Below are 12,077 nucleotides of genomic sequence, written 5' to 3'. Positions count from 1 at the left end.
AAAAAAGAAAAAGTAGACAAATTGGATTTCATAAAAATTCAAAGTTTTGTGCTTTAAAGAACAGCATCAAGGAAGTGAAAAGACAACCTACAGAATGGGAGAAAATGTTTGCAAATAATTAAATCAAATGTGGTTTATCCTTACCATGGAATAACTCAGTAATAAAAGGAATGAACTAATGATTAATGCTAAAACATGGATGAACCCTGGAAACATTATGCTAAGTGAAAAATGCCAGTCAGAAGAGACCAAACATCGTATGAGTCCTTTTATATGAACTGTCCAGAATAATCTATAGAGAAATAAAGTAAATTCATAGTTGTCTCTGGCTTGAAGGATTGGGGTGAGAATAACAGGTGACTACTAAGAGGTATGAGGTTTCTTCTGGAGGTGACGCAATGTTCTAAATTGATTGTGGTGAAGGGTGCACATCTCTGTGAACATACCAAAAACTACTGAACTGTGCACTTTAAACAGGTGAATTGTATGGTACAGGAATTACATCTCAACTAAAGCTGTTATATTAAAAAAAATTCTCAAAGCTTAAGAAAATCATTTAATATGTTGAAGCAGGGAGCCTGATCTAATGGAAAGAGAACTAATATTCTCCAAGGATTAAATGGAAAAATTTATGTGACTTGTACACATAAGGTCTTGAAGAAACATATACTCTCTTTGGTCTTTCTTTAAATTCACAATTCTAGTACCTAAGAATCTACAAAACAAATTATGTAATTTGGGGCTACCAAAAAAGCCCTATCTTTCATTTTAAAGCTGAAGTGTATAGGAAACAATGTAATTACCTTGAGTATGCCAAGGAACAATTTAAACTTTAATCTACAAATCCCTTTTCCTATCATCAGTAATATGATTTACGATGAAAGCTTTTGTTGAGTCAAGTGAGAATCCAATAAGTCTTCTAAATTTTGTTTGCAAGCCAGCATCAGCTCAAGATTTGAGGGAACTGATCAATATGGCAGAGTAGTATGACTACACCATAAACTTGACAGCTATCTCTAGGATTGTGATTTTAATAGCCAAATTATTCCAGCTCAATCATTCTTATTATAATGCCATTTTATTTCATTATTTTGTTACATTGTATTATAACTCCTGGAGCATTAGGAAATGGATGAGGTCGCTCATGAACAATTCTCAATATGCATGAGTGATCTTATTAGTTGGCCTCCACTTATGTGCAACTGTGCAACCTTCCCATACAGGGCTAATGATGCTGTGTTCCAGGGTTGCCAGAGTAGTCAAGCTTAAGCTTAAAAAAATAATAATAACAATAATGGCCCAAGGTTATTTTCATACTTTATTATTTATACATCATCTCCAACATATATTCTCACTAGTATCTTATAAAAGCTCTTAATCCAATTCTGCTCAAATAATCTCTATTTACATTATAAGAAGGAATCAAACCATAATACTGATACCTCCATTTCGCAAATCAGGAAACCAAGGCACGGATGGTGCGTACCCTTGTAGTTAGTGATATAGTTAGTACCTGAAACTGGATTTCTGACTGCTTGTAAATGCCATGACTTTTAAAAGTATTATTCCACCAAAGTTTCCTGTGAGGAGTAAATCTAACGGTCCATAGATGGTTTACTCAGTGGTTAGAACATGGTGATAATGAAGCTCCAGGCTTATTCTCTGCAGGTCGATTGTTATCTATTTCTCCTTAATGCTATCATTGTTCTGAAGTCCTATCTAGCCAGTCAGAGTGAGGGTACTGCTGGAGCTGTACTCAGTCAATCCCACAGCTAAGCAAATTCTGCAGATAAGCTGCTTTCCATTGTGTCAGTGTGCCAGCGTTTATTCTATCCACATTCATCCTTCCATACATTTACGCAATCACCACTTATCCACTTACCCTTCATTGAGTAGATAGTATGTGCTAGGCAATACGAATAAGATAGATATAGAAAGCAGTTATTATCATCTAGTGAACTGAGTGTGAATAATCATATCCAAAGTGCTATATTAATACAGAAGAGGAAGCATTTAAATGACTGAGTACTAGGGAGCACTTCACATAAGAGTAACGTTAAAAAGGCATCCTCCTACTTCTTAAGAAGAGTGATGACTATTAGATCTTTAAATGCTCTACAAAAAGGTTTGTCAATACAGCTTAAATGAAAAAGAATAAGGTAATCAGATTACGTTCTCAGTGAGAAGACTAACAAAGTATTGATTACTAACAGGTGAGAAAAACCACAGTGATGAATGACATCAGGGAGAGCACAGTGTTGGGCGAATTCTACAGCAGACTCTTGAAAGAGATGTGTGTGTCAATATCCTCTCTGTCATTCATTCGTCAGTCCTTTCACTGAAGCTAAAAATATTCTTTGAGCACCTACTATGTGCCAGGTACTGTTCTTGATTCTGGGCTATAGGCTTCAATAAGATTGACAAAGTCTCTGTCCTCTAGAAACAGAAAGAGGGAGAAAAATAAATCATATAATTTCAGGTAATACTTCTAAAGTATTATGAACATATTTCTTTCAGTGAAAGGCCCTTTGATAACAGCAAGATTATCATGAGCAAGGAACAAAAGAAGGTTGAATTTGCTGCGGCATCATGAGTGATATGTTCTGGAGGCCGGGCCCAGATACCCAATAAGGCCTTGGGAGGCCACAGTAAGGAGTTCACATCTTAAATGTAAAGGGCAGCCTGGAAGGATTTGAGTGGAGAAATGCGGAGATTTAATTTTCCTTTTATTAAGGCTTCCTGTAACTGTTGTGTAGAAGACAGACTCTAAGGAGACAAGAATTGGAGCAGAGAAACCCATTTGAAAGTTATTACACTGGTCCACCATGCGATGGCGGCCAACTGGACCAAGGCATAGCAGCGGATACAGCACTTGCAGCAGCAAGTGGAGAGCAGGGTCAGATTCCGAACACAATTTGAAAATTGAGCCAAGAGGAGTTATTTAATGTGTTTAATAAATAATCAGAAAGATTTATAGTGACTGTGAGGTTGTCACAATTGGAAAAGAATATGTTCTTTCAGTGTAATGCCCTTAATTCTGTAATCCTTAAATAGGTTGGTAACATTGTAGAAATTTCTTTTTTATACCATCTTAATATGAAAATTAGCGGAGATGATCTAATATTACATAATGAAAGCAAAATTACCATTTACTCATTTGACCATAACTGTTTTAAGAAGTAAGACCAATAAACACTCCACTGAGCTACACTACTAAGCTTGTAGAAAGCAAACAAATGCCTCAATGCTCTAATATAAACCACTTCCCGAGGGAGTCGGTTCATCATCTTAGCAAAATGTTGACTTCACAAGATTAGATACACATATATTTTGGTTGGTCGGACTCAAATTATGTTGGTTTTAATGAACGCTGTTGATTTCATTTCAAAGTTACCTGATTTTACTGCAGCATGGGCATGGGGAGAATCAAACATCAGGTACTTGTTAATATAAATTTCTCTGTCCGTGTCATTTTCCAGCATAAGAACAAGGAAAAGGGTGGGTGATGGTAGCAGGGACTCTAGGGTTAATGGACAAGATTATTGCCACACCAAGATTTCAAATTCACTGTTACATGGCTCAGCACTTTCAAGAATGATTGTGTGTATGTGTGTCTGTGCAGCTGGGGGCACTGAGCGGAATGGTGCCCTGGCTTTGTGAGCTGCTGTATGCAAAGTAGAATTAAAGGCTCAGAGATGACAATAAAAAGAATGAAAGAAGAACACCTAACAAAATTCTAAACCTCCCAATCTGATTGGCTTTTTGTAATCAGTCATCTCCTAAATATATTTTATTATGCAAGGTTACCCGCCATCTTTCCGTGCTCCCAGTCTGACACATATTAACGTGTTGCATAGCTAGTGTTCTATGGACATCATTAACCTCTTTCTACCTTAAAGGCCTCTGTCCTCATTGTGGTGATTAAGAGAGGAGGTGAGGGACAAAGACTCCCTGGGTTGGAGTCTCAGTTCTCCATTGGCTAGCTATCTGGCATCTGGAAATTGATTTTATCTCTTGGCAAATCAGGTTCCTCATCTGTGAAGAGAAGTTGATAACTGTAGCTAACTCAAAAGATTGTTATGAGAATTAAGTGAGATAATGCAGGTAGAGAGTTGTGCAATAAGAGTTCAGTAAATTATAGTTATTCCACTCTGCCATAAGAATCACATTTTGGTGATAATAGGAAGACAACATCTCTGAACCCAGCAGAATTTTGTGTGAAAGACAACATTATTAAGAGATTGCAGAAAGCAATGAACGAATATTTTTTGAATCTCTACAACAATGTGCTAGGAGCTGTGATGGAGCTGTGCCTCTTCATTTGATACAACATCTGGCAAAGCATGCATCATTAATTCCAATTTACAAATGAGATCACTGAGGTCAGAGAGGTCAACAATATGGCACAGTCCCACAGCTAGTGGATAGAAGAATGGAGATTTCACCAATGTCTACCTGAGAAAAGAGCAATTTACCCATAATATACTACAAATTCTGTTAGGCAACCTTAGTGGAAATTCCCAGCTCTGAATTACTAGATCCATGAATATTCCGTCCTCCATGGCTCTCATTCTGAACAATGAGAAGTATCAATCCTCTGTGAAACACTGGCCACATGCAGTTAACTCTGCTACAGCATTAATATTCTCATTGTTCAATATAGTAGTTCATTCTAAACAGTTCAAAGCAGTTCATTGTAAAAAATAAAATCTATTAATTAGATGCATCAGTCAGGTTCAAAATATTGTATCAGAGCCTATTGGTACTTGGAAACTCCCATGCAATAACGAACCCAATGCTAGAAGCTGGTAGCTGCACTATAAAAGCAAAATTAGAGAATGCAACTTCATTGAATTTAAAAGAGATATTGTATTGTTAAAATACTTAGCATAAGTAAAATACTTAAGCATAAGTATAATAAAATATATGCTTTATTTAATAACACTCTTGGTATATTTAAGGTCATTTTGCTTGACTTCTCAAAGACAGCAAAAACATACACATCGTAGATATGCAGCTAACTCTAAAAGAGTATTTCTCAGCCAGGTGTTACATCCAGATGGACTCCTGTAATGTTTGGTGATACTACAGTCAGCTAGTCTCACTCTCACCTTCATTATAAAGGTGAACACCTCATGTGTTCATGTTTTAACTCCTTCAGAAGCTGTGATGTTTCTTTAAATTGAAAGAATGATAGAATGATGCTGGGGGATGCTAAAACATTGAGTATGAGTTAGAATGCTTGGAGAGATATAAATACAAGTATGTCAAATGATTGAGACACACTAGAATGAGGAAGAAAGAAATGTGGAGTTATGGCATTCAATTACACTCAGCATTTAGAGAAAATATTAGTATTTGTGATGGCAAGCTGCCAAAAATAAGATGCATGGAATTGAATAGAAAGGTTTTCACGTCTAGAGTTACTGTTAGGCTATTAACTAGTAGCAATTTCAGAGAATTTTTAGTGAAATGTGCTGTGCAACTGTGCCACCTGTATGGATATTTTGGACAAGATTTTCATTTTGGGTTTTTTTTCTCATTAGAAAATAACTTACAAGAGTAACTTGTTTCAGAATTAATTACTGTGGGAAAGACCTTTGTACTCTGATTCAGTGTATTTGTTCTGATGAAGTGGTCTTTTTGGTTTTTTATATGAAATGAGCCTGCTGGTGGCTGTCTTCCTTTAATTAGGAAACAGTAATCTAGCACTGCTTCAATGCCATCCACACAAAAAGGGGCTTTATCAAAAATATAACTAATTTACAGTCATTCAGAGTGCTATTTTAATAACACAGCTCATTGCTTAAAAAGTTATGAAAAAGTACCTTAATCATGTCCTCAGAAAGGAAGCAAGATATAAGTTTTAGCCTAGAAATTCTTAATTCTGGCTACATTTAATATTTGCTTGGGTAAAAGTTAAAAGTATGCATCACTGATGTCACTTTTTGGACCAATTAAAATTGATTCTCTGGATTTGGGACCGAAGGAATTTTAAAAGCTCTCCAGTGACTTGAATGTATGGCCAGAGTTGAGAAGCCCTGACGCAGGCAATGCGGCCAGGCCACCAAACTGTTCACTACTGAAAACTCAGGGCTTAACTTCTGCAGGTTATAAATAAATTCACTCTGAAGTTGTAAAATAGTGTCGGGGCAGATAGTACCACTTTTTGATAAATTCTGGCTTTATTCTATTTCTATTCAATTTATGAGAAGGAAAAGACCCAGTTCAGTGGCATTGCTCATAGGAAAGTCCAGCAAGCTATGGACATGAATGTAAGCCTTGCTCAACTGAGCAAATCTTATGTGATAACAGCAAAAGGATAGAGAGGAGGTTGAGGAAACTTGTCTCTGTTAGAGGAAAAGTAAGATTATATTGCCTGGGAATGGGGGATCAGAATAGAATCTTTCTGTATCACTATTATTCCAAATACTGGATGACTATCAACTAGTTTCAAATTTCAGATTTGAAAACTATCAATAGAACTCTGGGCTATTTTGACTGAAATATGAGCATTTTTCCCTACTTACTAAAAAATTCTGATGTGAATATTTTTCTTTACATAGTCATATTTGTATATGTGGTTTGGAGAAAAAAGAAAGAAAATACAGACATCAAGTAGAAATATAACCACAAATTATCCCAACACGTGGAGATACTCACTATTAGCTAGCACGCTGGTACATATCTTTCTAGTTCTTTTCCAATACATTTTTAACTAAACTGAGAGGTCTACATTTGTATTTAAGCTCTTTTTAACCCACTTATTAACATGTCACTAGACATTCGATAATACAATTTATTAATGGTTATGTGATATTCTAGCATGGAGATGTTCTACAATTTATTTAACCACTCCCATATTACTAGAATGTTCAATTTGCTTCCATTTCTAAGTTTGATACTTATTATAAATAAAAGTGTGAGCAAAAATGTTTTTCATTTCTGTTATTATTTTTATTGTGATAGATTTTTAGATATAAAATTAATATATATAAAATATAAAATTTAGGGACTGTATTGAGTCCCTAAAATAAATGTTGCACAGGTTTCCTCCTTTGGTCCAGACAGTGAAATATCTCATCAAAGAACCATTTATCATCAACTAGTTGATAGTAAAGAAGCAGAGTTCGAGATAGCTGAAGGAGCTTTCAAGTATGTTTGTTGTCCCTTCCTCTGGAGACTGCATCTTATGATAAAATAACCTTCAGAAAGTAAGAACCTACAACAGTTTTCTGGCAAGCAAAATTCTGATGGAGGAGTGTAAACTGATGGAGTTACTTAACCTAGAATTTCTACAGAGGCAGGAAGAGAGGGTGAATCTCCTTAGCCAAATCCTAGAGATGTCTGGACATGGCAGGTAAACAGAGGCCAGGAGCGAGAATCAGGGGTGAAAACATGAAGAAAACTGAAGGTCTGACCACAGAACATGCAAACACAAACCTTTTCTCTAAAGAAATTCCAGGTGCGAGAGCAGTAATGTGGGAATGGGCACGTTAGAGCACAGTCCTCAGTGTGACACTGGTGGGTCATCGAAGTCACGGCTTCTTAGCCAGCCACTCTAGAGTGAAGTCTTTTTGTTTCTAGGACTTGTTTGTGCACTCAGAGTTCTGAGTCAGTTTTCCTGTTCTTTTATTCTTAAATGTAAATAGATGACCAAAGATCAACAGAAATTTTAGGAAATTCTATAGCCTAAAAGATCATGACTAATTTAAACAGTCAGAAAAACTGATTCCAGAAAAACAGACTCAAATTTAAAGAGTAAAGAAAAACTTAAGACAATCACAAATGTTATTAGACACATCAGAGATGTATTCATGAAATAGGATCCTCTGAGAAGTTACATTCTGAAAACAAAAATGTGTCTTGGAAATTAAATACATATATATGATTGCACACCCCCCCGCACACACACACAAATGAAAAAGACATTTAGAAGAAAAATTCAGGGAATCTTCCAGAAAAGAGGCAGAAATTGAAACCATAAGATGAAAGAAAATGTCTAACTTTTAAATTGGACTTCCAGAAAAAAAAAGGAGGAAATAAAAGTGCATAAATTACAGGAAAATTACACAGAGGTGGAAAGGAGTCATGAGACATACTGAAATATGAAATATGAAATATGCAAATAATCTCTAGGGCGGGATGACTGAAGACACTCACACACACATGCACACATACATGCATAAGTGTGCACACACATGGATATACTCACACATACAAACATGTAAACTTAATGTGGTATAATTTTATAACACAAAAAGTAAAGTAAGATACTAAAAATGCATAGAGAGAAGAAAAAAATAAATGTCAAAGGAACAAGAATCAGACAGCAATGGGTTTCTAGCATTAACAATGGACCCTAGATGACAGTGAATCAGTCTACAAATTTAGAGGGAAATGATTTTTAATCTAGAATTTTATAACCAAGCAACATCAATGAAATGTGAGAGCAAACGGAAGTCATTTCAAATATACAATAACTTAGAAAGTTTGCATCTAACATAAGCCTTCAGAGGTAGTTGCTTAAGGATATGCTTTGAAACAATGAGAATGGAAACTAAGAAAGAGGAATATGTGGGATGTTAGGAACTAGAATTAACCCAGTAACACAATGAGAAGTCAATGAAATCCAAGAATTTCTTATAGAAGAAGACTGAGATGAAGGATATAAAAATAATAATCTAGCACATAATGGGTACATTTAGAAGAAGGCATATTCTTTTCTGACAGGAAGAAAAAGAAATCAGATAATCTAGGAAAATAAAACTAACAAAACTTTGTGATATAAACAACAAAGTAAGCTTAGTGTAGCATGATTTTGAGTATTTGATGGAGGGTTGGAAAGTGGAATCAATTTGACCTTGACTATAGGGCTATTCAAGAGTGGCAGAGAGGCCCTAACAACTCGAGACTGTAGAAAAAGAAGTGATAGCGGATGCTACATTTGCATAAAGCATTATTTTCATAGCTGTAATAAATTTGCCATGTGAGGAGTCAGGAGGTATTGTTGAAATGTGATAGAGTATGGTATAAAGGCGTAGATGTACTATTTAAAGTTATAGATTTAATCAGCGGAGAGGTTTAAAATTTTAAATGGTAATATAACTATGAAAAATTGAAAGGTTATGCAAATAGGCTAAACCTTTATGTGGCACAACAGGGGGTCATCAGATAATTCTGAAATTTGATAAATCTAGAAATAGGAGTATAAATAGAGAATTGAAAGAAATTTTCAAAAGACTAGCAGCAGAAATTGTTAACTTTTTTTTTGGTTACCAGATTGTTGTTCATTACAATTCTTCTTATATTACTTGAATTTCAAACTGTACATAAAATACCTTAATCATTTTTTAACCTTAGAATACTATACTCACCCATCAAATGCTAAAGACAAAGCATGAATTTTTTTTTTCTTAAAAAAATAATATTCTAGATTTGAGGAAGACAGCTTACCTTTGGAGAGGGGGAAAGGAGGAAGGAAGAGCTAGAAATCAACTCACCCAAGCAAAAATCACCGAGGTCAGCAAAAGAACATTTGAGCACAGAGTCTTTTTTATCCTCCTCGGTGTTAACTGAAAAAAAAAAGACATTTCATAGTTTTGGGAAATAAAAACATAACAACTGTTAGAAAAATTACCATGGTGACTGATGTCCAAACAATAGTCAAACCTCCAGAATTTTTTTAAGTTAATGAATTGAAATTAGTTATTTAAAATTTCACTCAATAAGGGAAAGATAAGTCTCTATTATATTTTAATACCTTCATCCTCTTGAACAGTTAGTCACTTTCCTTATTGGACATAGGTGTAAGCTGACTATTTATAATCAGTAGTGATTTTGAAATATTATTGAAAAGAGAATCTTGGTATTTTCAAATTCTCCAGAGGAAGAAGCAACCTTAAGGAATCATAAGGGAATGAATGCCTTCTCATAAGACAACAGCCTCTTAGAGAGGGATGGGCAAGTAAAAACACACCCCATCCACTGAATGACGGGGACCTGATTGTACTTTGACTCCTGACTTGTGAAAAGGAATTGTCTAAAGGCATAATGGTGTGCCTCAGATGGGCAGATGTGTGTAGAAGAGAGCCTGAGGACAGCCACAGAGTCTCTTTCAATGTGGCATCGGCCCTTGACTATATTTCAGCCCTTGTGTTATCCAAGGCTTTGAAGCCAACATTTGGTTGTGAACACCTGTCCAACCATATCTTCGTGCAGGTAAATCTTCACATTTTATTGCCAGTATTATTTAAAGTCTTTGGTCTTTCTTTTTAGGAAACTGAGTTTATTATTGCTGACATAGTCTACCTAATCTCTGGCTATAAGTTCTCTCCAGAAATGGTAATGAGTCAGATATTCATGTAGCTGGTCTGTCTTCTCCTGCAAACAGCAAGGCTTAGGTCCAGGTTCCCATGGGGTTGGCTATTTTCAAGATAAGAAAGAAATGAAAACACATCTGACAAACAGTGGCCTTTCATCAGTCTGGCACAGTATACTGTTCCTCCTAAAGAGCTTGATAAATACTAGCAAAACGGATGAAGAAAGGAAGGAAGTAGTGGTTTAAAAGCACTCTTTATAAGTTGAACCAGAAAATAGGAAGAGCTGCTCACCTTGCTCTGCTTTGTCAGCAGAGACTGAGGTCACAGAAGTGGGAGCCTGAGATTCACTCTCTGTTGACTGGAAGAGTGAGGTAGATTGGCTCAAGTTCTTGGAGTACGCAAAGCTCTGGGCGAGGCATGGCAGGGATCTCCTGGATGGTTTTAACGATGTTTCTTTCGCTATCTCACTCTTGCTTATATTTATACCTGCACATTCAAAATGGCAAGTTTTAGCAATAAGAAATAATCAGCATAAGTCAACAAATAATTTTAATCCTTGTGATGGCTGTTTCAGAAAAGTACTCCTGAAAAGCACCACCCAGGGGGTAGAACTAATTGAGGTAATTTTATTGATATTTTATCAGGGAACATGTTTGAGACTTTTGTCAAATAGTTGTGAGAAATAAAAAGCTCCTCTTCCAGTTTGACATTTCATCATTTTTTAAAGGTTCTGTAAAAAAGAAACATAATTAAGTTCAATTGGAGAGTTATGAGTTATGAGAACAATGATTTGGATCATCTTTGGATAAATCTATCCACGTAGGTTTTCCAGCAGCAAAACAAATAAAACCTAACGCATCAACATTGAAATTACTGTTACTAAATGGAGCCCTTCTTTGTATATCCTACCCTCCCTTCAACACGTGTATAAGGCCTAATGCACTAACTCCAATAATGCACTAACACCATCCTCCTCTAAGTGCATGCATAATGCACTAACGGTGACCAAGAGGCTGGAAAGCAACAGCATAGTATAGTACAAAAACTGGCCAGCAGGCAGAGGTCAAGAGGGAGCATTCTAGTGCTCAGTGTAACAGCTTCTCTCCTCATGCGGAGAAGGCTGATCTGTTTGCAGTAAGAATGCCCCTCAACAAGACTCTGCTTCCATTAATGGAAGTCCCAGCAACTGTGTGTTCCAGCAAAGAATGGCCCCACTCCCCTGTCCTCATCCATCATCATCCCTGGTATGTCAATCTCAGGCCATTCCTCATCCCTGGAGTTCTAATTTCTAAATGTCTCTGGATACTGCTATTTCTGATAGTATCTCCTACCTAGACTGTGCCACTATGTAGCTGGAAACTCATGTCAAAGATCAGAAAACCCATTTAATATTATCCTCAGCTTTCTCTACGGATAATCCACTTCCCTCCACAATGTCACCACACCTGGCACTGCCCCACATTCCCTACCAAGAACACTGCTTTCCTTGCAGCCATCTCCAGTGGGGCCTCTCTTCTTTTTCACAGCCTCACATTTCACATCAACCTGACTTCACATGGAGTAGACATCTCCCTTACTCCTAATTTTTTCTTTCAATTCAGTCTTATTTTTCTTCCAACTTTATCAAGGCATAATTGACAAATATAATTGCATATTTTAAAGTGCACAATGTGATGATTTGATATATATATACATTGTGGAATGATTGCTAAGATCAAGATAATTAATACATCCATCACCTCACATAGTTAACTC

The 12,077-nt window shown here is 36.2% G+C and overlaps 1 protein-coding gene across 5 annotated transcripts in view; it reads right to left on the bottom strand.

The window, feature by feature from the left end:
* Positions 1 to 12,077, bottom strand: part of ANO3 (anoctamin 3) — a 439,146-nt gene that overhangs the window by 177,420 nt on the left and 249,649 nt on the right. For all 5 annotated transcript variants that reach the window (XR_011495962.1, XM_070491365.1, XM_070491367.1 and 2 more), the window contains 2 exons: positions 10,614 to 10,808; positions 9,504 to 9,575 (listed from right to left, as the gene is read on the bottom strand). Coding sequence is in view for 4 of the 5 variants with exons in the window: in XM_070491365.1 (XP_070347466.1) it covers positions 9,504 to 9,575; positions 10,614 to 10,808 (267 nt within the window). In the remaining variant the exon portion in view is untranslated. The remainder of the gene's footprint in view (positions 1 to 9,503; positions 9,576 to 10,613; positions 10,809 to 12,077) is intronic.

Source organism: Equus asinus, chromosome 20 (assembly GCF_041296235.1).
Source record: "Equus asinus isolate D_3611 breed Donkey chromosome 20, EquAss-T2T_v2, whole genome shotgun sequence".
Classification (NCBI taxonomy): domain Eukaryota; kingdom Metazoa; phylum Chordata; class Mammalia; order Perissodactyla; family Equidae; genus Equus; species Equus asinus.
Note: the sequence above shows the minus strand (reverse complement) of the source record. Positions and strands in the feature narration are given on the sequence as shown.